Consider the following 26724-nt stretch of genomic DNA (forward strand, 5'->3'; position numbering starts at 1 on the left):
AGTTATGGGCACTGGAGATTTAGGAAAGATAATATGTGCAGAAAGAATGATTGATTGAATTAGTATTTTTGTAACTCAAAGAAAAGATCAAGGGAAATAATGAGTTTAGGCTCGTGTCATGGTATCTTAATACTTCCAGAAAGGTTTTGGGTGTCGTGCTGGGTGTGCCTTTGGTCTTGTGAGCTCTTATTGTTCTGGCCTTTGAAACTTCCCCAGTTTTTCTGTTTTTCAGATTTATTAAAAAAAAAAAAAAAAAAAAAAAGTTATGGAAGATCCTGAGCCATTTCTTTTAGAACTTAAACTGCATGCACCTTATGTAAATGTAGACTTGCTTAAATACACACTGATAGAATAGGAAGAGTACCAATATTGTGGTAAATTATTCTCAAATTCAGAGGAAAATCTGTGAGTTGAAGCATTTGTCTTTTCTGCTTTGATATGCAAGAAAAAAAAGGGGAATGATTAAGTATTATCCCTATTAGGGATTAGGAAATATTACTTATACATTAGGAAATATTACTTCTCAGAAAGGGTGGTCAGGCACTGGAATGGACAGCCCAAGGAGGTGGTGGAGTCCCTGTCCCTGTGGTTGTTCAAGGACCGCTTGGATGTTGTGTTGAGGGACATGGTTTAGTGGGAGCTATTGGTAATAGGTGAGTGGTTGGACTGGATGATCGTTTAGGTCTTTTCCAACCTCGGTGATTCTGTGATTCTATATTGAAGCAGGTAAAGTAGTAATGTTTTAGAATAAACAGTTGACAAACATCTTTTATTGCCAATCTTATCAAGTATTTCATCCGTACTGTCATGTTAACGTAGTGCTAGCATCTTAATTTTCTTCTCTGTTGTATATGCTTTTTGCACTGGAATAGGCAATACAGAGAGCTATCAGTTTAAGCAGATGGAACAATGAACTTGAATAGCGTAGCAGATTCATATATATTACAACAAATAAGCTCATAATACATGGCAATTATTACCTAAGCGTAAACGAGTTACACTTGCATTAAAGATTGGAAAGTTTGCTTTCTTGCATCTTTAAGATGCTTTGTTTACTTTTCAGCTTCTTAGAATTTTCTTCAGACATTGCTGTATTAACTGAGTAAAGGAGGAGATTTGAGGGAATTGCTTCCTTCAGTCGTGCTAAAATTCTGATGCTTGGAAAGCCTCAGACATCATTTTTCAGGTGTCACGTTCTAAGATTTATTTGAAAATAGATTAGTTTGTAAGGATTGGGGCTGTGTAAGATTAATAACGCTCCCCCTCAATTCCCAAGCTGTCATTATGAATGCTAATGTTTAAATTGTGGGCGAGAGATGAAAGTGTGTAAGAAAAACTACAGCTCTAAGTTAAGAATATATCTGGAAAAATGTAGCCCAAATGAACGATCTGCTAGGGTGCTCTTGTGAATGTGTGCCATGGAGAGGCTGTTTCCTGGCCTTTTTGAGAACAATTCCCAGTTTGCTGTGTTAAGTGTTCGTGATTGGATAGAGGGCGACATATATAGAACTCAAAAATAGAGAACTGCTTATTTAGGAGGACAGGCAGTCCTCCTACTCAAATCATATCATCTGAAAGGCTACAAAATGTTGATGACTTGTTCCACCTCTCCACTCTACCCTGCATATGTTGTTTTCCTCACAGGCTCTTTTTAGCAGCAGTCTTTTGGCTCTTCCTTCCTTGTACAAAATTTAGGATTTTGAAGTCTGAAGTGGTTGGAAAGCTTCTATGACCTTCCCCTTTTAGCTCAAGATCTGCCAGAACTGAATTTGGAACTTATCTGAATTTCTGTTCTTCCCTAGGACAGCCTTAAGACCTTTTGGATGGAAGATCTTTGGTTCTGTGTTCGTGTCAGAATGACCTAGATCGCTTTGCCACTCTATGGTTCCTACCACAAGCGCGTGACTGCAGTGCAGTGGGATTTCACCACCAGTGCTTGTGGACCATCCAGATGGCTGTAAACCTGCAGACGAGGTTAGTATGAAATGGGATACAGGAATTTTAAACACTTCAGTAATGTTTGTCCATTTGGGATGCATCACAGAGTGAAGGGGATACTTGGCGTTTGCACGTATGCTGTTATATTCCCATTATGTATTTCTTATTTTTCTACTCATTTAGGTCTCTTGGGGACCAGTTCAGTTGTCTGAAACCGATTAATTTCTTTAACTGTTTGTACAAGGCTAGTTTATCAGTTACTGTTGTTCTTTGCTAGCAGAGGAAAATTATACATTTGAATAAAGCACTAGTTCTCCTAAATTCTACCACATCAGTGTGAAATCTTGAGAAGGGATCTAGGCCGATGAGTCAGAATTCAGATTGGTTTTCAAACACAGAACTTCTGGGCTATAGCTTCTGTCAGAAACAGACTTACCTGTGAACAGCAACTAAACCTGTTTGGTTTTGTTATTATTATTTCTTTTTTCCTACAGTCACAGTTTCCTTAAAGCATCATTTTTTTTCTTTCTGCAAATCATCTGGCAACTTTGATAAGGTTGGTTCTCACAGACTTAGTTGGAAGAACTCATTTGGGCCAGGTTTGCAGTTGTGGTCTGGTGGGGTAAAAAGGGAAAGGCTTGTTTCAGGATTAAGGGAATCTCCAGACAGCTTCGTAACATTGTATTATTGTATAGATCAAAAAAATCTTAAATTCTCAAATATCATACATTCATTTCTTCATAATCTTCACACTTCGAGTACTATGTTCAGTTTTGGGCCCCTCACTGCAAGAAAGACATCAAAGCCCTGGAACGTATTCAAAGGAGGGCTACGAAGCTGGTGAGGGGACTGGAGCACAGGCCGTATGAGGAGTGGATGAAGGAGCTGGGAACGTTCAGCCTGGAGAAGAGGAGGCTCAGGGGAGACCTCACTGCTCTCTATAACTTCCTGAAGGGAGGTTGTGGTGAGCTGGGGGTCGGCCTCTTCTCTTGTGTCGTTAGTGATAGGACCAGAGGGAAGGGTTTCAAGCTGCGGCAGGGGAGATTCGGGCTGGACATTAGGAAATATTACTTCTCAAAAAGGGTGGTCAGACACTGGAATGGACTGCCCAGGGAGATGGTGGAGTCAACCAACCCTGGGGACATTCAAGGAATGACTGGATGTTGTGCTGAGAGACACGGTTTAGTGGGAGCTATTGGTAATAGGTGAACGGTTGGACTGGATGATCTTTTAGGTCTTTTCCAACCTTGGTGATTCTGTGATAAGTATGTCTTATAAACAGGCATCCGTTTAGGAGAGGGAGTGAAATCAGTTCAAAATGTATACCTAACACTGCTAAAATAGTGTTAGCTACTCAGAATAGGAGATCACCATCACCAACAACAAAAAGGTGGATTACAGCTTTTATTTCTGGATTTATTATGGTGTTTTTAGCAGAAGCATCACTTCTGCTGCTTTCCCTGTGGCCTAGTCAGCTGCTCAGTGGTTGTTGGTTCTCATGGCGAGTTTAGTCAGGTAACAAATCTGTGTGGAAATAGCTGCTGTTGGGCAATAAAAAGGATTGTTCTGCATTCTTTGGTCTGGGAGAGTATTGGTGAATTGATGTGGTTAACAAAACACAGCTGTTCTCGCTTGTTGTTCTTTTGTATCAGTTCCTTCTTTTACCTTTGTTGCATTGTAGCATCAATTTTTCTCAAAGCAGGGGGCTGGCTTGTTGGTGGATCTTTAACTGCAGTAAGTGCTCAATACAGCCTTCTCAAGCACCTCTAGTCCTTCTTGTTTGAAAAGATTCTAGTTTATTTAGGGAAGAAGAAATTCCTCAGAAAAGTTACTGTAAAGTAATTTCAAATAAATTGGAACACAAAATTTTAAAGGAGCTGCATAGTTGTGATTTGATTTAAGTTACAAATTAAAGTATGAAATAACCGTGTTACTCAAATACTGTAGTCCCCAATTATAGTTGAATGTGCAAAACAGTTCCACTGTTATTCCTCAGTGGATTCCTCACAGTATTGTACTGTATTCCTCAGTGGCCCTATTTAACCTTTGGATTACCAAACTGAAATTTCCTCTACAAATGTTGTGGTTACAGAGTCTTAATAGTGATACCCAAGAGCTTCTTTATGTATAATATCCATGTTTGATGTAGGCCTCTTTCGTGTTATGTTTTCCTTTATTGATAATGTTATCTTTTTATGAAGAGGTGCTCAGAGCGTTGGATGTTTGTTCTGAAAACAAAAAACCCACATTTTGTCACACTTGACTGGATTTAAGTGCATCATTCTCTTGGTCTAATTGTTAATATCTTATGGTTTTAAGTTTAAGCAAATTGATTTAATCTAGTGGATATTTTACTTATTTGTTTTGTGTATTTTCTTGGAAATACTACTTTAATGAATGTAAAGAGACTTAAAATATTGATATTGGAAATGTCATTGTGGCCAGCATTTAGTTTGTCTGGAAATAATGGCAATTGAAGTTTTGATGTCTAAATATTTTCTTGTTTGTTAGGACTGGCATATGACCTGGCTCAGTCAGGATTCTCTTTTTTGTACTTAATGAGGATGCAGAAGTTATGCTTGCTGATAACTTACGATGAGCTAGGCACATACCAATGGCCAGTTGCAGTATTGTTTGCTAGAACTATCGTTGAGGATCCCCAGAGAGGTGGTTGAGTCACCGGGGGTTGGACTCGATGATCTCCAAGGTCCCTTCCAACCCGCACGAGACTATGATACTATGATACCATCCCTGGTTGTGTTTAAAAACTGTTTGGATGTGGTGCTCAGGGACATGATTTAGCAGAGGGCTGTTAGTGTTAGAGCTGTATGGCTAGGTTGCAGTTGGACTTGATGACCTTGAAGGTCTTTTCCAATGTGAGCAATTCTATGATGGTGTGATTTATAATTACTTACACTTAGGAAAAGCCACATTCATTTGATAGGTGAGTACTGTATGGTTAGGGTTTTTTGAATCATATGGACAGCTGTTTATTTATTATAGGCTTAACTCCATTCTTTCTCTTCTTTCACCCTCTTTCTTCTTTTTAAACAATCTAAACTGTGGCAGCAACAGAAGACTGCTTTTTTGTCCTGACTCTGTTTCATCCTTTTTTGTATGGTAGCAGCCTAGGAGACATAGTTGGTAAAGCAGTGAGGGAAAGAGAGCGTCTGCCGCAGGAAACAGTATTGGTCAGAGCTGCTGCCTGCTTGAGGGATAAAGGCAGTTTGCTTGCTTGAATGCCAAAAGGGAAAATGCAGTGGAAAGGAAAGAAAGAGAGTAGAATTCTGTTATGTAAACATCCCCTAACTTCATACGAGCTTGTACAACAGTTGAAAATGAACAGCACTGATACTTCTGTAAATTCCTTTGTACTTTTAGGGTTCACAAGTGCTTCAGGAAATAAAGCTCTCTGGCATACCTGAAGTCTGAATTATGGGGGTTATGTTTTGATCTTGTAGAAATATCACTCTGTGGGCTGTAGACCAAGATGTTGTGGGGACAAAGGAAGTATCTGGAACTCTAGTCCTGGACAGGGTCTGTTGCTATATCAGGGTGTACTGCAAAATGCTCTGGCCACTTCTTTTCAGTTTCTTCTTTCCCTCTAAAGCAACTCTAAATTTCCATGTTTTCTGGAACTCTGCTTTGTCAGTCTGCCTATTTTGCTTTTTATCTGACAGTTCTTTTCTTCTTCTTGAACTATACAAAGTAGGAACCCAAAATACAAAGATTGTCTACTTCAGAAACATTTAACCTGGATGCTTCTTTTCTTGAAGGAAGTCTCACAGTTACCTATTTTATACTGTGTACATCTGCTTGGGTTGACAGGGGAAATGAAGAACTTAATCCTCGGAAATAACATGCTGCGTGTTGCAAGAAATTTCTGGGAAGACAGAATTATTTAAAAAAGAAAAAAGCAAGAGGAAAAGGGAAGGGGGAATGAGAAGCGTCTTAACTTCAGCGCAATACTGTGCCTGTTATTTAAGTACAAAACAGTTATTGGCAGCAGACGTTACCTGCTGAGGGAACAGCTGTATGGTGTGGAAATGACTTTGTGTGTGCTAATATATGCTTGGCAGCTGCGTGGACCTGTCTGCAAAAATGCAGCCATTTGGTTTCTGTGTAGAATCTATATTCTCATGTGTCTGTATCAATGGGATGACAAGCTTCTTGAGAAACACTGCAATGATTTCATGAATGTATCATAAAATTGGGCAATTCTAGCTTCTCTTTTTGTTACGTCTGGTCAGGTTTCCTGTCTAGAGAAAGGGAAACAATTTTTTTCTTTTTTTTAATCTTCAAAACATTTTCTTCAGAGGATTTTGGATTTTTTTTTTCTTATTTTATTTTTTAAATTTATTTATTTATTTGAGTGGAGAATCATTCTCTCTAATGCTGCAGTGCTTCTTATCTTTGTATCTGCATGCATTTGATTTGTCAGCAAGTTCTGCAGTTATTCTAGGGAGTACTCAGATGGCTTCTCTAGCATCTTAAATGCTGGTTACCTCGGCATTTAACACCGATTTTTCTTTATATAGTTTTCAAATCTTCTTTTATTATAGAAGGCTTGCAAGTTTGTATTTTCCACAGATAATGCAGAGGGAAAATGTTCCTGAATTGTATTTTGTATTTATTCAGATTCTCCTTATGGATTATTAATCTATAGCAGAAAGCTTTCAAGGTTAGAGGTTTCTGGAGTTAATCCCATAAAGACAGTTAATTCTGTTCTTTGCATTTTATCCTGTGTTTCCAGAGATCTATAATCTTTCCTTCTGATCAGCTGACTCTGCTTATCTCTCATCCAAGTTCTTGGCTGTTAGTGATTCATCCTTAATGATGACTATTTGCTTATGCGATTTTATGCAATCTTTAAAAGCTTTTGAAGAATTAATGAACAATTTTATTCCACTCTAGCTTCGTTTTTGATACATATCTAAACAATCAGAAGCCATATGAGGGCTGGATGTTTTAGAACGTTTGAGACCTGTCTTGCAAGGTTTAACTTCTCACGTATGAGGATAATGTCCTGAGGTGTGGGAACCATAGTTTTGAGGCTGGTCTCTTTTTAGTAGTACATGGGGATAGGACTAGGGGTAATGGGATGAAAGTACAGCATAGGAAGTTCCACACGAATGTGCGCAAGAACTTCTTTACTTTATGTGAGTGTGACGGAGCACTGGAACAGGCTGCCCAGGGAGGTGGTGGAGTCTCCTTCTCTGGAGATATTTAAGACCCGCCTGGACGCCTTCCTGTGTGACGTGGTGTAGGGAGCCTGCTTTGGCAGGGGGGTTGGACTCGATGATCTCTAGAGGTCCCTTCCAACCCCTACAATTCTGTGATTCTGTAAAATGTCTTGTGAAAGATTTGTTCATTTGATTGATAGGCAACTCAGGTCTTTGACCATCTTTTAGAAATGTGTAACAGAGTTCTGACTTGTTAGTCAAAGATTTCCCCTTGCAATTTCTGATTCTTCTGTACTGACATCTGAGTAGGTCCTCTATTTTACTTCCTTTGCAGCTCCTGCATTAGTAGCAGGATATAACGTAAATTCCACTCTGCATTGTTTGTTGGTGTCAAGAAGAATCTCTGCACATTTTAACAGAATACTTCAGAAGGAAACATTACCTGGTATTTATAACTCACATTTGCAGACTGAAGAAAATCATTTCCAGAAAATTTTCTTGAGTATTTGACACATCTGTATGAAGAGTGATAGTATTCACTTTAGCTCAGTCTCAGCTGGTAAAAACTGAGTTTAGCTTGGCACTTTAATGCACAACTTTTAAACAAATTCTGGTAACAAGTTTGATTTTTTTTCAGACTGCAGAAACACCGTAAGTGAAAATGGAAGATGTGAGTATTGAGAAGGCAGAACAACTTCCAGTTGGTTTTACTGCCGTTTAATCTTTTGCATGTGATTTCTCTTCTAAAAGAAGATTGTTCTTAATAGTAATTTTATTATACATATAAAATATACATATATATATATATATATATATAATATAAAATATTATATACATATACACACATACACACACTCACACACACACACACACATATATATATAAAATAATATATATAATTTTTTAAGCAGGAATTTTAACTTTTTGAAGTGTCCTGTCAGCTCGCTAGTTCTGCTTATATCTCATCTCACACTTGCAGATGATTTAAAAAGTCCCTTTGGAATGTGTGACTTCTTGATTATTAGAAATTCTTCAGTGCTTTGTGTGCGTTTGGTGTTACTGAAGGCCAAATGATGCTGCTTTTGGCTTGAGGACTTCGTACTGTCTTACATCATAGAATCACAGAATCACAGAATTATCAAGGTTGGAAAAGACCTAGAAGATCGTCTAGTCCAACCATTACCAATACTTCCCAGCTAAATCATACCCATCAACACAACATCCAAACGTTTCTTGAACACTCCCATGGTCGGTGACTCCACCACCTCCCTGGGCAGTGCATTCCAATGCCTGACTACCCTTTCCGAGAAGTAATACTTCCTAATGTTCAGCCTGAATCTCCCCTGGCGCAGCTTAAAACCATTCCCTCTAGTTCTGTCATCGATTACACGAGAGAAGAGGCCAACCCCCAGCTCACTACAACCCCCCTTCAGGAAGTTATAGAGAGCAATAATGTCTCCCCTGAGCCTCCTCTTCTCCAGGCTGAACATTCCCAGCTCCCTCAGCCGCTCCTCGTAAGGCCTGTGCTCCAGACCCCTCACCAGCTTTGTAGCCCTCCTCTGAACATGTTCCAGGGCCTCAATGTCTTTCTTGCAGTGAGGGGCCACAATCATGTTGCGAGCCTGAGGAGCTAAAATATATGGAGGTGTTTCCATGTCTTTGTAACAGACTGCAAATGACTAGTGTACTAACAGCCTTCTCTGTCTGTGAAACGATGGCTGTGTTGTATAAATGTTGAATACTTAAGCTTTTCAATTTTGGAAATAACCTTGGATTCTGCATTTGGCTCTGAGAGTCAAGGTAAAATCACTTAGTTTTTAATAAGTTCACCATTACTCAGAATTATGGGGTATATCGCCCACATGACAAAATTGTTTTTCTGGAGGAAGTGGAATTGGTCACTCTGGAGCACCTATGCTGATGTGAACACTGTTTTTCTCTACAAGTCCCATAGTTTTGGGATTGGAAGACCAGCTACTGTGGCTTTTGGAGATTTATCAGTAACCGGGGTCAGTTTATAGCTCAGTTTATAATCAGGTCACCAACTGTGAATCTTCCAATAATAAAGGAAAAAGTTCCACCTCAGCCTTTTAGGCCTCTGTACGGGGAATGAAAGCTTTACTGATGGTCTTACTGATGCATGTCAGACATTAATTGTTGTCTGTTAGGGATTTATGAGCTTTGTGCATTGCTAGTGCTGGCATGAAAAACTTCAATTGCTGCTGTTGATAACAAAAGCTTTTCACTTGTGAATGAATTACTGTCTTCACGCTGCCCACAGTACTCACTGATGAAAATACTGCCTGTATCCTCTGGCTGTTACTCTTAAGCACACTCAGTAGCCCTCCCAGAGAGTGCATGTGAAGAAGCTATGGCTCTGAAGAGGGATGTTTTCCCTTTGTCAGCATCTAAGCTGTCAGAAGCCCAATTTAAGACTGTGGTTGTTTCAGGAAAAGAAACAACTGTGTTGGCTTATAAATCTGCCTTTCTAAAAGGGCTGCCTCTTCTGAGGCTGTCAGGACAGGCTGTATCTGCTGTTTAATGTAAGAGAGAAAAGATTCAGTGACTGTGTTTTGAGCTTAACCTGCAGGTGCGATAGCACCTATTCACCTAATAGCTGAATGCCTGTGCAAAAAGTTACTGTTATGACCTTCCAGGTGTAATAAGTCTGTGTATTCATGCTGTTATGTTGTAATTAAATTGAATTAGTGATGTACTCCTAATGTTTGAAGCCCTAATGTAAAAAAGATATATATATATGTTTGTATAGGATTGGCATATTAAGAAACACACACTGGCTGTTCACTGGGTATCTTAGAAATACATTTTAAATTGCAAAGCAGTTGAAGAGAGAATGGTAATGGTGTGAAGGGTTTCTGAATAAATCTGTCTATTTTTAGTTAATTTTCCTTCAACGTGGAGAGCAGGCAGAAGAATTGCAATTGTTGCCTCAGTCGTTTGAAAGCTACATTAAAACCATGGAAGCAGGAGTCTAGTGCATCTCTGTTGTTCATATGACAACAGCGGTCTCAGTACTTACATTGCATTCCTGACTTTCAAGTTTTAGCAGCCCTCTTGAGCTCTAGTAGTATTTGCAGTGATGTTCTGAGAGGGAATATTTTGTCTCTGAACTGGATGTATTCTTTTTCTTCTGTACCAAAGGTTGTAGTAGAAAAGAATGCAACTCCAAAAGCTGATGAAACTGGCTTTGGACTTTGATCTGATTAAAATATTGTTCACCTGGTCCTTTGAAACCTTGTCTTTTGCAATTTCTTACTCTAAGTAAGGTGAGGCTTAAAGACAGGATAACAAACACCTATTGGCAGGGAGAAAAGAAGTAAGTTAAGAAAGCCTTTCAAAGACTTTAGTTTGAGGACTTCCATAAATAATCTTTTATTTTATCCTCAACCTATCTGTAGGGAGATTACAAATCTGGACAATTTCCTGTCCTTCTGAATATTCTTGTGTTTCTGCCCGTTCCAGATCATTAGGTTATTACATGTGATATTCACATACTACCTGACTTTTCTGTTATCGTACTTCAAAATTTGACATGACAGTTATTTCAGGATCCTACAGAAGGGATTACAGATGCCATCCAAGTTTTATTTAATTGGATAATCTCAATTGTTGATAGTCCGTCTTGGGCATGATCCTTTGCATTTTCCTGCCCTTGTTGCCAATTAATTTTCACGTACTTCATCTATCTTAAACAGAAGTAAACTACATTTCTTATATAATTAATACTTGAGCTATACCATGTTATTCCTAAGCTGCAAATGATAATCATTAATATTTTAATAGTACTAATTAGGAGGAGAATCGGGAAGGACTGTATAGTAGAGTGAACTGCGTGGAGGTTTTGACCAAATAACACGCTTCATTTCTCAAACAAATAATGAGAAGCTTTAATCAAGATAACACATACAGCTAACAAACTTATCTGAATAAATGAGAGGTATTCTAATTTGCAAAACCACAAACTATTTTCACAAGTTAATTAATTGTAGTTAAGACACAGCTATTGTGCTATTTGTCCTTCTCAAGAACGTCTTTCAAATTACTTTTGTCAAAGTGTTTGAAAGAAGAGTGAATCAGGAGTTTAGTTCATGTGCATAATAATTTAGTCGAGTGCATATCTGTTGCTGCATTTTGAACATTGTTAGTTCTATATGATCCTGATCTTCATCTCATACGAGAGTCTCCTTTTATAAGCATATTTATTGATACTAACTTTTCAAACACAGTCAGCTACTCCTGTATTTCTCTCTTATTGTTCCTTCAGTCCAAGCCTTACCTGTTTTAGAAACACAAGTGGTGTTTTTATTTCAAATGGTTAATTTAAGGAAAAAAAAAAAATTAATAAAATTGAAAATTTTCTTCTGAGGAACTAAACGTGTAGTGTTTCTATGCCGAGCACGAATAAGAACTGATTTTATGCTGAGCTACATTTCTCAGATTTTTGAGCAGTAGATGTTTTTTTTTTTTTTTATTTTAAAAGGAACTTTCCATTACTGCTCAAATAAGTACAATCTGTTTTCTCTCATCACTTGTTTTAAAACTTGCTGCTGTTGAATTGTACTGAAGAATTGACTTTTGAATGCTCAGACTTTCCAAAATCCATCAAACGAGTTAAGCCCACTGATGAGATCTTTGTGTGAGTTGCAGGGAGATCATAGAACCACAGAATGGCTTGGGTTGAAAAAGACCACAATGATCACCCAGTTTCAACCCCCTGCTATGTACAGGGTTGCCAACCACCAGACCAGGCTGCTCAGAGCCACATCCAGCCTGGCCTTGAATGCCTCCAGGGATGGGGCATCCACAGCCTCCTTGGGCAACCTGTTCCAGTGTGTCACCACCTTCTGTGCGGAAAAACTTCTTCCTAATATCTAACCTAAACCTCCCCTGTCTCAGTTTAAAACCACTGACCCTTGTCCTGTCACTATCCATCCTTGTAAACAGCCATTCTTCCTCCTGTTCATATCTTCCCTTCAAGTGCTGTAAGGCCACAGTGAGGTCTCCCCAGAGCCTTCTGTTTACCAAGTTAACAAGCCCAGTTCCCTCAACCTTTCTTCACAGGAGAGGTGCTCCTGCCCTCTGATCATCTTAGTGGCCCTCCTCTAGCATTGCCAGTCTCATATTTTTCTTTTCCTTATGAAATTTACAAGATGCTTTTATCCTTTTCTGAAGATGACTGTTTTCAACGGGTGATGGGCTGACTCTTCGATCTGAATGTTTTTACCTTCTGTTTTTTATAACATTGACACTGGGTAAAACTTTGTCCTCACACTGACCCATTTATAGGTCATGAACCAGTAAAAAAAAAGTAAAAGAAAAATGTATCAGCACAGAAAAAATAATCCAGAAACCTTAATTATTGTAGCATCACTTTTGTTTTTAAAAACAGGAGCACTCCTCTGCATAGACCTCATTAATAGTTTGTATACATAGAGTTTTATACAATGGTTGTGCTGGCAATTTGCATTTGGTTCTTTTTTTATATAGTTTTTCCACAAAAATGCATGCATAAGCCTCATGCCTAATGTGTTGCCTGGAGTATTCTGGTCTTTTCTCCTTCATAATTAAATAGACTGAGAAGCTGAAAATTAGATTCAGTGTAGCCGTCAATCTTTCCTCATAAGCTGTTCAGTTAATCGCTTTCCATATGGTTTAAATTGATGTTAATACCTTTAGAAATATGTTATATTGTTATAATTTTGATGAACCCTTACTTTGTGCCGGCTGATGTTTATTCATATCTGAAAAGTTTTCAAGTCCAACTTTAGATCAGCTTTTTATTGGCTTAGATGCTGCATCTAGTGCAGAATCCCAGTTTAGTTCAGTAAAGTCAATGAAGTCGTCTGCTTAGTCTCTGTTACAAACAGTTCTGTTGGAAACTTTGCAGATATAAAGAACAATTCAGTCAGTCCAAAGCTAAAAATGACTGAATAGTCATGCATCATACTGGAAAAGCTAAGCGTTTTTTTCTCAGGCCAAAGGTGTTGGGAAAACAGGTGGTAAAGTGAAACAATGCACTACATGAGCAGTAGTTTTAAAGTTGACCTTTTCCCATGCTGTCAAGCGTATTGTGGATTTTGTGGGATGGAAACACGCTTGACATTCAGAAGTAACAAGACTTGTATGTACCTCGTATTCCTCCTTTCACTTATAAGCTGTAGCTCGTCAAGAATTTTCTACTCCTTCTAAGGTGTTTTTAGTACTCCTGTTAGGTTACTTCTATGGCATAAAATTTGCTATCCATTATCCAGGGGGAATGGTTTTAAACTGAAGGAAGGGAGATTTAAATTATGTGTCAGCGGAAGTTTTTCACTGAGAGTGGTGAAGTGCTGGCACAGGCTGCCCAGAGAGGTTATGGATGCTCCATCCCTAGAGGCATTCAAGGCCAGGTTGGATGAGGCCCTGTGCTACCTGGTGATGGCACTGGATCTAACAGTTGTCAGCTCTGTATCTACTACACTTCTTTTTCTCAATCTAGTTTGCCATGTGACTGCACAGATTTTTTCACTAGCCACATCTTAGGCACTATGTCCAGTTCTGAACACTCTTCTCCCACCTGTTCCTAGGTAGGCTCAGCCAAAGGCTGCTGGGGTGGCTGGATCTGGCAAGAGTGCTGAAGAAAACGTGAGGGAACAGTGATTTTTTTGAGCTGGATAAGAAGTTGTTTCAGGAAGGCTAAATGATCTTCTTTTGCTTATTGGAAGGCTACTGAGAAGGCAGAGCTCAGCTCTTTCCTGAGGTGCATGGCAGGGGGGATGAGGTAGTGATTATAAACTAAAACAATGGAGGATCCACATTGTCCTAAAGGAAACATATTTCACCACAAGGTCAGTCAGACACTGAACCATTATTCAGAGAGGCTGCGGACTCAGCATCTCTGGAGATTTTCTTGCCATTATGGCACAAAGCCCTGATTAAGCTTGTTAGAATCATAGAATAATTGAGTTTGGAGCCAATGGCTGGAAGTTATCTTGTCCAACTCTGCTCAAAACAGGTCCAAAGGGTTCAGGTGTTTTCCCTCTATTGAAGAAGAAGGTTTTATTTGTATTTAATCTATATTTTCTGTGTTCCATCTAATGACAAAGTTTCTGAAAGGCTGTCATGGTTCTTGTTTAAGTTGAGATAACAAACGTTCACAGGTCTTCCCTTGCCTCTGAAGTCTGTCATCTTGTCATTAAAGCAAGCTGCCAAGCTGGTTAAATATAATGCTGTTGGTGAATGGCTCTTTTGTTCTTTGTATGGATGTAGGTTTCCAGGAGTATCTGTCTAGATTCTCCTTGTCTTTTTTGATAGTAGCTTTCTTCCTGATACTGATGTAACTCTTTGGATCACCTGGACGTTTGAAATGGCAGTTTGGCTCTCCTCTCCTTCAGTGCCATCACATGCCTCCCGTTCGGTGCCATTGGAGCTGCACCTGTCTTAAGTGGCATAAAGGATTTCTGACTCAATGTCTGTACTGTATATGAAATTTAACTCCCATAGGCTGTCACTGTACTGAGATCTGAGGCACCCAGTAGTAGACCTCACCAACAACAAAGGAGACCAGGCAAAAACAGTACAGAGTATTTCAACCTTTTCATTGTCACTAGGGCTGCCATCGCACTGAATAAAGTGTGTTATTTTCAGGCTTTCTTTTGCTGATGTTCTTAAAAATACTTTGTCAGATTCATAGCTCAGGTCTGATAAGGGCAGCTGCTTCAGCAGAGTTCCTGGGCTGCTCTGTGTCACTGTGATTCTGCCTAAATTCAGCGTTTACCATGCTCTGAGTAGAGACTGGACTGAATGCCAGGTCTTTCTGACTTGAATTATTTTGGTCAACAGAATGGAAGTGCTTTCTAACATTGCAGTTTGCCTGCACACTTTAACTCATGGAGTGATGAGAACTCCTGTTAAAGAGTAAGGCACATAGCTACGCTACCCAGTGTGTGTGTTGAACTTTGTGCTGATGTCTCTTCTAATACCTTCCTTGAAGGATTCAGAGAACTCAGAGTGCCCTTTTGACATTTCAGTGAACTAAGTTGTTATTTTTTTTCTTGCAGTAAACGCAGATATAATGCCATTTTAAGCACTGTAAAATACTAGATCTGAATGGACAGACTGGACAGAATGCCTAGATAAGAGTCCTGTTCCTGATGTCTTGCTAATTTGAGAATGCATAAGCCCTGTGCTCCCATGTGTTTCATGCTTTCTTTTGTAGCTGAAAATCTTATAGTCTGAGACTGTAGTTTACTTTCTTTTCTTTCAAAGCATGTTTGTTTCAACTAGCGTTTGTCTTCTGTAGGTGTAATTTAAGGTAACAATGAAACTTTATTTTCCTTCCAGACTATTTCTGTTGTGTCCCAGACCAAAGCAAAAGACAACTATTCTATAGAGTTTAAGTAGTCATTCATACAGTCTGACAGATATGTCTGTATGTTATTTGGTTTCTGAAAATGGTTGATAGTGTTTGTATAGGGAAGAGAATGAGGGAACTTATGATGACATTTCCTCACTGTTCTCTCCTAACACATGCATTGATTTGAAGACAGGGAGCGCCTGACCTAGGGGTGAAGACTTTGTATTTAGTAGCAGATGAATAGACTTGCAGAGCTGGCACTGAGCTGTGGCAGGGAGTTCCACTGTGTACCTTCTTTTTGGTTTTTGGACCCTTGCTGCTAAAGTCATTTGTCTATTCTTCCTCCTAGTATTGAAAGAAAAAGACAAGAGTTGCTGTTTACTATCCCCATGCTTGATTATTATAGACCTGCTACCTTGTTTAGGTTACCTCTTTTCCAGCTTGGAAGAACACTAGTCTCATCACTTACATCTTGTAGTGCTGCTGTTCCTTCATCTTTTTGCTCTTATCATTTGTCTTTTCTAGTCCTTCTTTATTCTTTTTGATGTGGCAAGATAGGATGTTCATACATCCATTGCCTACTCAAGGTGAGAAAGCAGGTACTGTGTAATGGCAAAGTAATGATTTATCTTTTTTTTTGTTGCTGTTTCTGTTCTCATCTTACTAATACATAACAATGTTTTCTTTCACTGCTGCTGATCACCTCACTGGTAGTGACGTAAAACTTTCTAGTGCAACTCTGTGATCCAGAATTCAGGGCTGTCTTTGTATCGATAGGGGGGAAAAACACACAAAAAACAGCACCTTAGGATATCTTCTTAACATATATAATTCAGCGTTTTCAAGTGGTTATTCCATCTCCTATTTTATCACCAAGTTGTTACTCATAGATACTTTTGCAGTTCTTTGTGTAAAGTATTAATGTCTCCCCAGTCTCCTTCAAAAAGAAAAAAAGGTCAGAATTGTCAGTCGTGAAAACAGCAGTTTTTGTAACAAACTTTGCTTGTAATTGGAGTAGGACAAAATAAAGTTTTAATATATACATGTTGAAAAATGTGTAGGAGTTTGGTCAATAGTTGAACTTTGAAGTCAGCTGAAGTGTTTAGCTTTGAATGCCTAATAAGTCATTTGTGTCTACTTCATTGACTTTGCTTTATTTTAGTTTATTTTACCAGAGAGGTGGTTATTTTGTTTTGATAGAAGTATTTGCCTTTACAATTAAGGTATGAAAGGAGAAGCATGAGCAGTGTTGGCCTGTGGCTTTGGTCAGCCCTGATTGTTACATTGCTTCTTAAGATGTTCCTGTTTTTCATTAATGTAGCTGCTTCTGATTTCCCGAGGATGCAGAGGGTTCCTTTAATGTTTTGTTTTTAAGGTGCTTAAGCTCTTTTTCCAGTGACTGTGCAGAGAACTCTGCTTTGGTTACTCACTTCAATGTTTGTGCGATGAGTGTTGATGAGTGTTGCTGTAGTAAAAGACTGCAGTGTTATTGCTTAAATTGTCCCAGAACGTTCATTTTGATACGTACAATATTCAAGAATTAACTTAGATTACCTTTAAAACGTAGTAAAATCTTGTGCTTTTAGCTCCTGTCCTGAGGTAATTTTTGTGGCTTCTTTCTTTTTTCTTTTACAGATACAGAACGTCGTCTCTCAAACTGGATTAAAGCAACCTGTTGTATTTTTATTTATACTTTTTTTTATTTTTGTATTTGACTTAAAGTGCCATGAAAAAATTTGCATATTGCAAGGTGGTCCTTGCCACCTCTTTGGTTTGGGTCCTTCTGGATATGTTTCTGTTGCTCTACTTCAGTGAATGCAACAAGTGTGATGAGAAGAAAGAACGAGGGCTGCCTGCTGGAGATGGTAAGTTATCTGAAGAAGGAATTTTTAAAATACGGTTTAAAATAATGTTAGTTTTAAATATTCAGTGTGTGTTTCAATGGGGAGAATGGTTTTAAGCTCAAGGAGGGAAGGTTTAAATCAGATGTAAGGGGAAGCTCTTCACAGAGAGAGTGGTGAGGTTCTGGAACAGGCTGCCCAGAGAGGCTGTGGATGCTCCATCCCTGGAGGTGTTCAAGGCCTTGGACAGCCTGGTCTAGTACGAGGTCAGCTTTCTAATGCAGAAAATGGAAGGAGATGATTTTCCTGAATGGGAGTTAAATACATGCTCTGTGTTGCCTTGGAGGAAAAGTCTTCCTTCTTGGTACTGATGGCATAAGACTCTAACATCTTAAATTAGGAGCTTCACCTGCTGCGTCTAATATTGGATTGTATTTGTACCCCTGTTATATTTTGCAAACTTCACTAAATATGAAACAGTAAATGAAGGTGAATATTTTCTTCACTAACTGCAGGTCTTGGTGGTTAGAAGAACAGCTGAACTGAGGCTTATTAGTGAGAAGGCCTTGCCTGCTTTGCTTTTCATAGAATCACAAGGTTGGAAAGGATCTACAAGATAATCTAGTTCAACCATCCTCCCGTATCTAAACCCCATATCTCGTAGCTCCTCATCCAGACGCCTCTTGGAACACTGCTGGGGATGGCGGCTCTACCACCTTCCTGGGCAGCCATTCCAGTGCTTGAACACTTGAGTAACCTTTTTGGTCTGACGAAGTCAGAGGGTAATTGAGAATGTGATTGTAGGTCTGTTGAATAGTCTTGGGCTCCATGATGGTCACTGGCAAGCCTGGGTAAGGGCAGAGGAGATGGCTATCGGGAACTATAAGATGGGCATAATAGTGAGTTTTGTGCTTGATAGTGACTGGTGGAAGTGTGGAAGGCTACTAACTGAAATGGTGCCTGAGTGGGGATGAGGGGGGAGAAAAAGGGTGAAGTGTGAAGGGTTCATGCCAGGCCATAAGGGGACTAGATGGAGGTGCTGGTGGACAGGGGATCAGTAATGGTCTTTGGGGCATACAGATCTTGGGAACTAAAGTGAGGAAGAGAGGTGATTACACGGATTAGTGATTTAGTCATAGGGTTAAGCTTTCACTCCTCATCTCCGCTGAAACTTGTTGGTATAACCTAACAGCCTGTTCATTATGTCATCACTATGTGTCAACATTTCTTCGAATGAAAGATTTACTTCTCCGTAGCTGGTGCACAAATGAGAGCTGCAGTTGGGCTTTATTTTTAACAATAAGTGTATTAGGCACTGTGCAAGAATGTTTTTTTTTTTGTTTACATTTATGAGAACTGTGTTCGTTTGTGAGAAAACAGGTGACTCTAAATGCAGAAGCCTTAGAGCCAGTGACTAAATCTTCTTGGAAAGTTATCTCCATGCTTGCACACCAGCTTGTCCCGTCTTTGTATTTACTATGCTCTGTAAAATGCCTGTGGGTTTCTTTAGTGGCTGCTGGCTTTCTCTACAGGAGATAGGAGAGAATACCTCATTTAGGTAAAGCTTGAAATCCAGTATTATGTATTTGCTAATGAAACCAAAGTATTGTTCTAATGAATCTGTGGACTTTGTATGCCTAGATTCAGGTCATAGATGTGTTAAAGTAGCATCTCAAGTTTTAGTTAATCTACCTGTTCAGGTGGGCTGGTTTAGCCAAATGATGAGAAAAGTGAATGTGTAAATTAAGCAGAATTTGTTATTCTAAATCAGAAATATTCTAGGATAAGGAAGTAACTCTTGGGTATGTTGAAAAACTTGGTTAATACTCTAAAACATTCTTATGTAAGAATATTCTAATAGATTTTGAGTTTAAACTATTAATTTAAAAAGAGATTAAACAGTCATATAGATTCATCTGAACAGGAAATAACTGAGTGCTGTAAATTTAATAAAAGCTCAGTGATGATAACGTAACTTGCATTGTTTTTATTAAGCCTAAATAATTGCCTAATTTTATGCTATTATTTTATCTTAATTACCATCTAAGAATGCGCAAATTCTAGTTCAAGAGTTTACACAGTCGCAAATCAGTAAGTTTAGATGCTTTTGTTCCAATGAAGTTCAAGTTGTAATTTCTGAAGTATGGAGGCAAAACAGCTGACTTGATTTAGAGCATGGTTAAAGCATATGCATAAATCCAGCCTGCTTAGGATACACTTGGACATACTGATGCTTTCAGTTTTCAGAGTACAGTTGGTTAGCTGGCAGCTTCTAGTATTATATAGCTCAGCTTACCGTCGTAGGGAATGTGGCATAAAGAAAACACCGCTGTGGTTAAGAGAATTTTATCTGCTAAAAGCTACTGCTTTAGTGCAGTTGCTTCAGATATTGGAAAAAGAAAATACCTCATATGGAACATATTATGGCTGTAACTGCTTAATGTTAAATGCAAACCAGCAACTCGTTTCACTTATTGGTGTGTGTGCGCATATATGCATATATGTATGTATGTATTTTAAGTATTAGAACTCCATTTTAATGCAAGAACAGTTTAATGTGTAAAATAAAATATAAATAAACATAGAAGTAGTTGCTGACCTTTTTTTTCTTGTTGTTTTTAGTTCCAGAACCTATACAAAAACCACATGAAGGACCTGGAGAGATGGGGAAGCCTGTGGTCATTCCAAAAGAGGAGCAAGAAAAAATGAAAGAAATGTTTAAAATAAACCAGTTTAACTTAATGGCAAGTGAGATGATTGCACTCAACAGATCTTTACCTGATGTCCGGTTAGAAGGGTAAGTAATAGGTGTTGTATTAAAAAATGTAAATGGAGAGTGAGGTTTTCTCTACGTGTAATACTTAGGTAAAATTAGCTTTAAGAGCAAAGACCAGTTTCCTTCAGTGTTACTTAACAGTGAATCTGATTACAAGTATTAATGCTGTTCAGGAAATCAAAATTAATCTGGCTGAGTGAAAACAAAGTTCGCTTAAGAACTGGTGTTTCAAAAAGAAATACGTTCTTTACGAACTTCATGCTTTACTTTTAATGAGGCAGACTAACGTTCTATATTGTATGAAATAGAAAAGATATGATGATGGGAAATAAATACTTTAAACATTTCTTGCCTAATGAAATGTTCAAAGCCTCATTTGGCTTGCATTATAATGTCTGCTAATATCCATCTAGTTTATTTTTGATCTCACCTCTGAAATATTGATTCTTTCAAAGCTATTAGAGTCATAATGAAAAAGGAAATCATAGCCTTTTAAATAAAACTAAGATTACTTTACTCTCTTAGGGCTAATCTGGACAGGTAGCTGATGGCTTCCCCACCTCGAGCCCTTTTTATATAGGAAAGGGATTCTCAAGTAACAGACCTTGTGAAATAAGATTTTGCCCATCAATTATCTGCATTCTTCTTCAAGAATTATGTGCTATGGGAAATCTATTTCTTTTGAAGGTCAGCTATTTCTTCTGTATACACAAGGCTTAGATGCTGGATTAATATGTTTTTCATTTCCTACCTTTCAGGATGATATTAGGATTGAGATGAAGCTCTGACCACTTTTCATTTTTAATGGATGATAAATAGCCTCTTTATATGTAACTTTGCCTGGAGCGGTGATTCAAGTGGTTCTGTGTAGTGTTCAAGTTCCATTGTGTGCTGGTGTTTGTTCTAATTGAGCAGGATTTCTTAAAAAAAAACACCAAAAAACATCTCCTGAGTTAGCACCAGTGTAACTTTCTGTCGATCTTTAGTTATAATGTAAGTCAAAGTTATTGGTCATTACTTGCCTGTTTCTCAGTGTAGTGAAAGAATGTAAAGCATAAACTTGTAGGGTTTCCTTTTGAAACTGCTGGGAGATCTGTGTGTGTGGTTTTTATTTGGTGTTTTTTCTTGTTTCACATTATAGCTCTGATCATAGTTAGAATTTGGCAGTGGATCTCTTGGTGTTTGTGCAGTTTTGTATATGGCATATGCCCCTTGTATGACGCTTGCTATATGATAAGAAATTCTCTTTGTAAAATGGTGGCTTCCAGGGGGTGAGAACTCGTTAACATTCTAATCTTGTTTTAGCAGCAAGGAATATCATCAGGTCCTTTGGAGACTTTTGTCACAGCTGGAATGCTAATTTGTGATGATTTCAGTATGGTTTAGTGTTGGGAGTTGTTTTTTTTTTTTTGTTTTTTGGAAGAAGTGAAAGGAATGAATTATCAGAACTTTGGGGAAATGATAGTTACAGCAGTTGGTTAATTTGGAAGGTAAACACGGGTAATCATTCATGATTATCTTGGAAATAAGGAGGAAATTAAATAACATCTGTTTATCAGCATTCGTATTGGAAAACGCGCTTGTATGGGTTCTGCTATTTCTGTAGTGTCTGTACAATGTTAAGGAAACAAATTCCTTACATATGGATCTAAAACATTGACTTGATTGTAATCTTTAAAATCTAGACCCTGAATTAACAAAAAATGGAAGGAGAAATAGTCATTGATGATTATGATTTTATTAACTAAGCATTGTTCAACGTTTTGCAGAGAAGTCAAACTACGATCTTAAAATTAGGTTCAGCTCTAATTACTTTCCTTGTATGCATGGCCACATGCTGTAGTTACTGTGTTGTGCACTAAGATATGAGTTATGAATTTACTTGCATTACACTTGCTTGCCTCTTACATTTGGATGGACAAAAAACTGAGATACAACTGAACTGGTAGCCTTTTGGGTCTGCAAGAGTAAATATTCTACTTATGCTTCTGGTTTGTTCATTGAAAAACAATGACAAAAACAAAATAATCAACAAAAAAGTAATATTTTTAAACTTGGATATTTCCATGAATCTACATTGGAGCATGTTACTTTAATTGAAACAACTGCCAGGGCCACAACCTCTGGAGGGATGTTGGGGAGCAAGCAGCTAGGGACACCAGACTGGTTTTAAGTTCTTAATAGATTATTTCTTCTAAGTGTGTCTTTTGCCAGGAAAGTGTGCAGGTGTATGTTTGACGTGACAGCAAAGAGTGAAAAGTTGGATGAAGAGGAGCAGCAGAGTCTTGCCTTGATTTTGATGAAGATGAGAAGGCAATGACTGAAATAGTTGACAGTGACTAAAACATGCTTTCAGCTGTGCCTATCTATTTTAGTTCAATGTTCAGGCTGGAAAGTGGTGGTTAAATGCATGAACTTTGTATGGTGTTACATGGCTTATGTTTGATCTCAGCTCTATTTGAGGTGATTTAGCAGCTGTTTTGGAAACCAAAGAATGAGTACAAAGGCAGAGGTTTTCAGGCCTGTAGTCTCGCAGATCTTCAAGATTTGTGGAACATACAGAATATATAGGAGTCATTTGGGTCCCTGGCATGAGATTTTTATCCTTGTGCTGACCTTTATACTCTGGAAAGGAGTGTGCAAAACTCCCTACTTTTTCAGGCACAGATGATCAAGGCTGGAAGCAATGGAGGCATAGATGGGCAACACAATGTTGTGCAGTGTTAAGCTCTGTTCTCCACTGGAGCTTCCACTGGGATATTGTATTGTGCAGGCTGAGATCTCTTGGAAAGATGATGGGCTTCCCCTAGCAGCAAAGAGGGACATGGAGAGCTTTGGGTAGCTTTGTGCCCTTTCATCAAGGCTTCAACTTCTGTACAATTTGGCATAAAATACCTTCCTTTTCATTTATTACAGATTTGATGAAACATAACCAGAATTAAGTGTATGGGACACCTTACTATACTTCTGTTAAGACCTGCGTATTACCTGTCCTTTTCTCAAGCTGTCTGTACTGTGGGAGCAGTGGTGCAGATAGTGTTAGTGTGTAATCAGTTCTTAGTTCTTAGCCAGATGGACCTATTTATTTGTGTGAACTCAATTCATACAAACTTTGGCTTTAACAACTTAGGAAAATTAAGAAGTAGATATTAAGTTATAAGTTACTGAAGGCTTTTTTTGCTTCTTTTTTTTTTTGCTTCTGTTCAGTTCCTACTCAGAAGCTTTATTTTACAATCTGGATCAAGTTGACTTTCCTCCTTCTCTCTCCCATGATTAAAAACAATTCTAGGTCTTACTTGTATGAATGTTGCAGAGCTTATGGTTGGCTCATGATGCTTGGCTTATTTCTGAGCAAGTCATTTGTACAACTAATTCTCGTCTTTCATCTCTCAGCTTAGAAAGAACTGTATACAGTTCTTACAGATCCAGGTTTGTGGATGCATCAAGTATGCTAATTATATGATGCAATATAGTGCTTTCAGTTCTGAGACTGCAACTTGCTTCTCATACGTAAGTACTGAAATATTTGAGTGAGAGCAACCAGGATTCTTGTTTGGAGAAATTAAGAACCTGACTGCAAGGGTTGGCCTTTATGCTTTGCTACTGCAGTTGAATCGATAAGGTGATGCAGATTCCTAGAATATACACAACAGTTGTGTGAGGAAAATAATTTATTTGTACCTATTAAAGGTAAAACTAGCAAAGGCAAACATGCAACAGTAAGCCATTGGAACTCAAATATATTCAGCTTTATAGTTTGCTTTTTAATGGTAACCCTTGAAGTCTTGACTGTTATGAGCTGTGTGAAGAAGTGCTCTAATGATTTTAATTCAGCAGAGGAACCAAGGGAGTAGCTTCACATTGTATATCATCGGGTGTAAATTGTGTATTGTATATAATTGGGTGCAGCCAAGTCTCAGCATTGTGATGTGATCCAACAGCTGTGTGGCCTTGCAGCTCACTGGCTGAGTGGAGGTTTGCATTCCCCGGGGCTGGGTTTGTGTGTTTCGTTGGTCAGCAAATGGCACCCAGCAGCTGCGTGATTGCCTGATCTGCTGCAAAGAGTGGGATGAGCTAGAACTGTGGTGTTGAAAGGGGAGATTATTGCTTAGGGTGCAGTTGTGGGCTGCAGGTATCTGGGTAGAATATAGGGAAGAAAGTTTGCTAGGGGACGTGCTTGCAAAAGTCCCCATAAAATCATGGGGATTTAAATAGATTCATAAATTCTTTGTGAAGTTTGTTAGTCATTTAGCTTGGGTCATGGTGATAGAAAAGGGTAATCAAAAAGAGTTATCAGGGTGATGGTGGAAGACTTCAGAAGTTTATTCAATATTATGTTCATGTTACAAGCTAGAAATCCAGGCTATTAATTAGTCCGGTATCTGCAAAGGAGATCTGCTGATCCGTTGAAAAGCAATGTAAATTTCAGCAATGTCACACTGTAAGCCTGAAAGCTTGCGAGGCACTGAAGATTTAACAGTTGTCTTTCAAAGCAGATACATTTCTTTGTGTTTTTCATCTGGCTTTTGTTTTCATTAGGTTGTTACTGGCCTGGTACAGAATCAGCAGTTTGAAATGCTCATGTTGGAAGAAATGAGCTATAAATCTTTTTCTTTGAGAAACTTTAGAAAGTTTTTATAAGTTGTCTCTTCAGAAATGAGCGTGCTCCCTGCAAATTGCTGTCTTTGTCTATAGGCATATATACGCATGCAATTATGCAGACATGTGCAATCATTCACAAAGATCTGACCATCTCATTCTTAGTTATGAGCTGTCCATTTTTGGATGAGCAGCCATGTCACAAACTTTATTCTAGTTGATGGGTTGAATATGCAAAATAACATGGCTAGAGAACTTAGTTTAATTTCAGTCTTTGAGGACAGAACTCTTCTTTTTCCCCTTACTTCAAAAAATACTTTCCTATGGTCGTTCTGATTAGAACAGCGCTCAATAGTAGGTAATTACTTTTGTGAACTTCTGCTTGAATTCTGAAAGCACAGTGGTTTTAAGGACCGTTTTGGATTTTGTTTCCAGGATCTAAAGAAGAGATTCTGCTTGAATCATGAGATAATACGGCCTTTCTTATATACAAAACTTTGAAAGCAGAAGAAAGGATGGCAGGTAAATTACACAATGCTATTGAAGGCAAGGCACTTAAGCAGGCTGGATGGAAGTGCTTAAATAAGAATTACCGGCATTCAGGTCATCAGTTTAGACAGATTAATTGGGGTTGTAATACGTATTATAGAAGTGAAGACCTCTTTTTAAAACAAATTGTTCCGATCTGATTGGAAGAAGCAGCTTCCTTCTGTTGTGTGGGGTTTTGTTGCAGACTTATGTGCAGCACTTTGTCTTTATGCAGCCACAAGTTAAAACTGTGGTTGTATGCCTCGGTGTGCTAAAAAGAGCTGTAAGAGCTGTGGTGTATTCTGTTGGTCAGCAATTCCATCTTTCTCATAAATACTGCTTTTAACCCTTTTCAGTATGTTGTTTCCTGTTAATATTAGCTTTGTCCATCTTATTTGTCTTCAGTCACAATGGGTTATACTAAAAATTTCTTTTGGAAGCAGATAATGCTCTTCTTTGTGATGAGGTTGTAAGGCTGTCCAGAGAAGAATGAGTCACTGTTGACCAGAAAAGCATCTCTTGATTTGAATGCTGGTGGTTGTAGATGCAGTGTTTTGGCATTTTCTGCCACCTTTGCTTGCAGGGATGTTATTCTCTGCCAGGTATGTGTGAGTATCAGCAGCTTCAGGGTGACTCAGTCTTATTTTCAGCATGTTTTCGCCTGTGATTAAATGAGGGAGTGGTGTTTGCATTGGGCAGGGCTATGCCTCAGCTTTGTTGCCTTAACTTGTTGCAAACTATAACTTCAGGCAGATGGGCATGTAAACAACTGAGGGCTGATAGATTCATAGCACTGCAGCGAGATGGGGCAGTTATTAATTAAAGCCTGAGGTCTCATGACAGGAGCTTCTATTTTCTTCTCTAGTGATCTAGCATTAACTTTAGTATTGTCAATAGAAATTAAGTTTATTTTCAAGCCTGCAGATACTTATGCATACTTCCCAGAGTACCTTTTAATACTAAAGATTATACTTTTTATACTGTACCACTAATATTAAACAGGTTTATTCTAGGCATTGTGTTATACAGTGTTTCCTCAAAGCATCAGCTCTAATGCTATTTTCCTTTCTCATATTATGTTCTGAGATGCACTTTATTTGTTACTGCAACTTTTATTTTTAACCATTGTTGGTACTGTGCAAGATACAGGCCTGGACTACATTTGGAAGATGACTAAATGCATTTCCCTTCACTCCCCACTGTTGTTCCTTTCAAATATGCATCCGTATTGCATTGGCATACTGCTCATACGAGGTGTGGTCTGAGCTTTAGTGTGATTTCTCATCTGAGCTGTGAAGTGCACAGCGGATACCTGCACTTGCATTCCATCTCTGTTCTTCATTGATATGCTTTCTCTTGAGTGTGCTGGGTTTGGAAAACAAGAGTTGCACCATTGTTTCAGCTGACACTGTGGCTTTGGTACTGCTTGAGTCTACTGAATTTCTGTTCTCATAGCCTCTTTCTGCATAGACACCATGGTAATATATAATTGATTTCCTACAA

General features: G+C 38.5%; 1 protein-coding gene across 2 annotated transcripts in view; it reads left to right on the forward strand.

The window, feature by feature from the left end:
- Positions 1-26724, forward strand: part of GALNT1 (polypeptide N-acetylgalactosaminyltransferase 1) — a 72278-nt gene that overhangs the window by 18097 nt on the left and 27457 nt on the right. The window contains exons 2-4 of one of the 2 annotated variants that reach the window (XM_015854314.2): positions 1803-1974; positions 17113-17342; positions 19941-20115. In XM_015854314.2, coding sequence (XP_015709800.1) covers positions 17204-17342; positions 19941-20115 — 314 coding nt within the window. In that variant the 5' untranslated portion in view covers positions 1803-1974; positions 17113-17203. The remainder of the gene's footprint in view (positions 1-1802; positions 1975-17112; positions 17343-19940; positions 20116-26724) is intronic. The other variant, XM_015854315.2, reaches the window with a different exon arrangement.

Source organism: Coturnix japonica, chromosome 2, assembly GCF_001577835.2.
Source record: "Coturnix japonica isolate 7356 chromosome 2, Coturnix japonica 2.1, whole genome shotgun sequence".
NCBI lineage: Eukaryota > Metazoa > Chordata > Aves > Galliformes > Phasianidae > Coturnix > Coturnix japonica.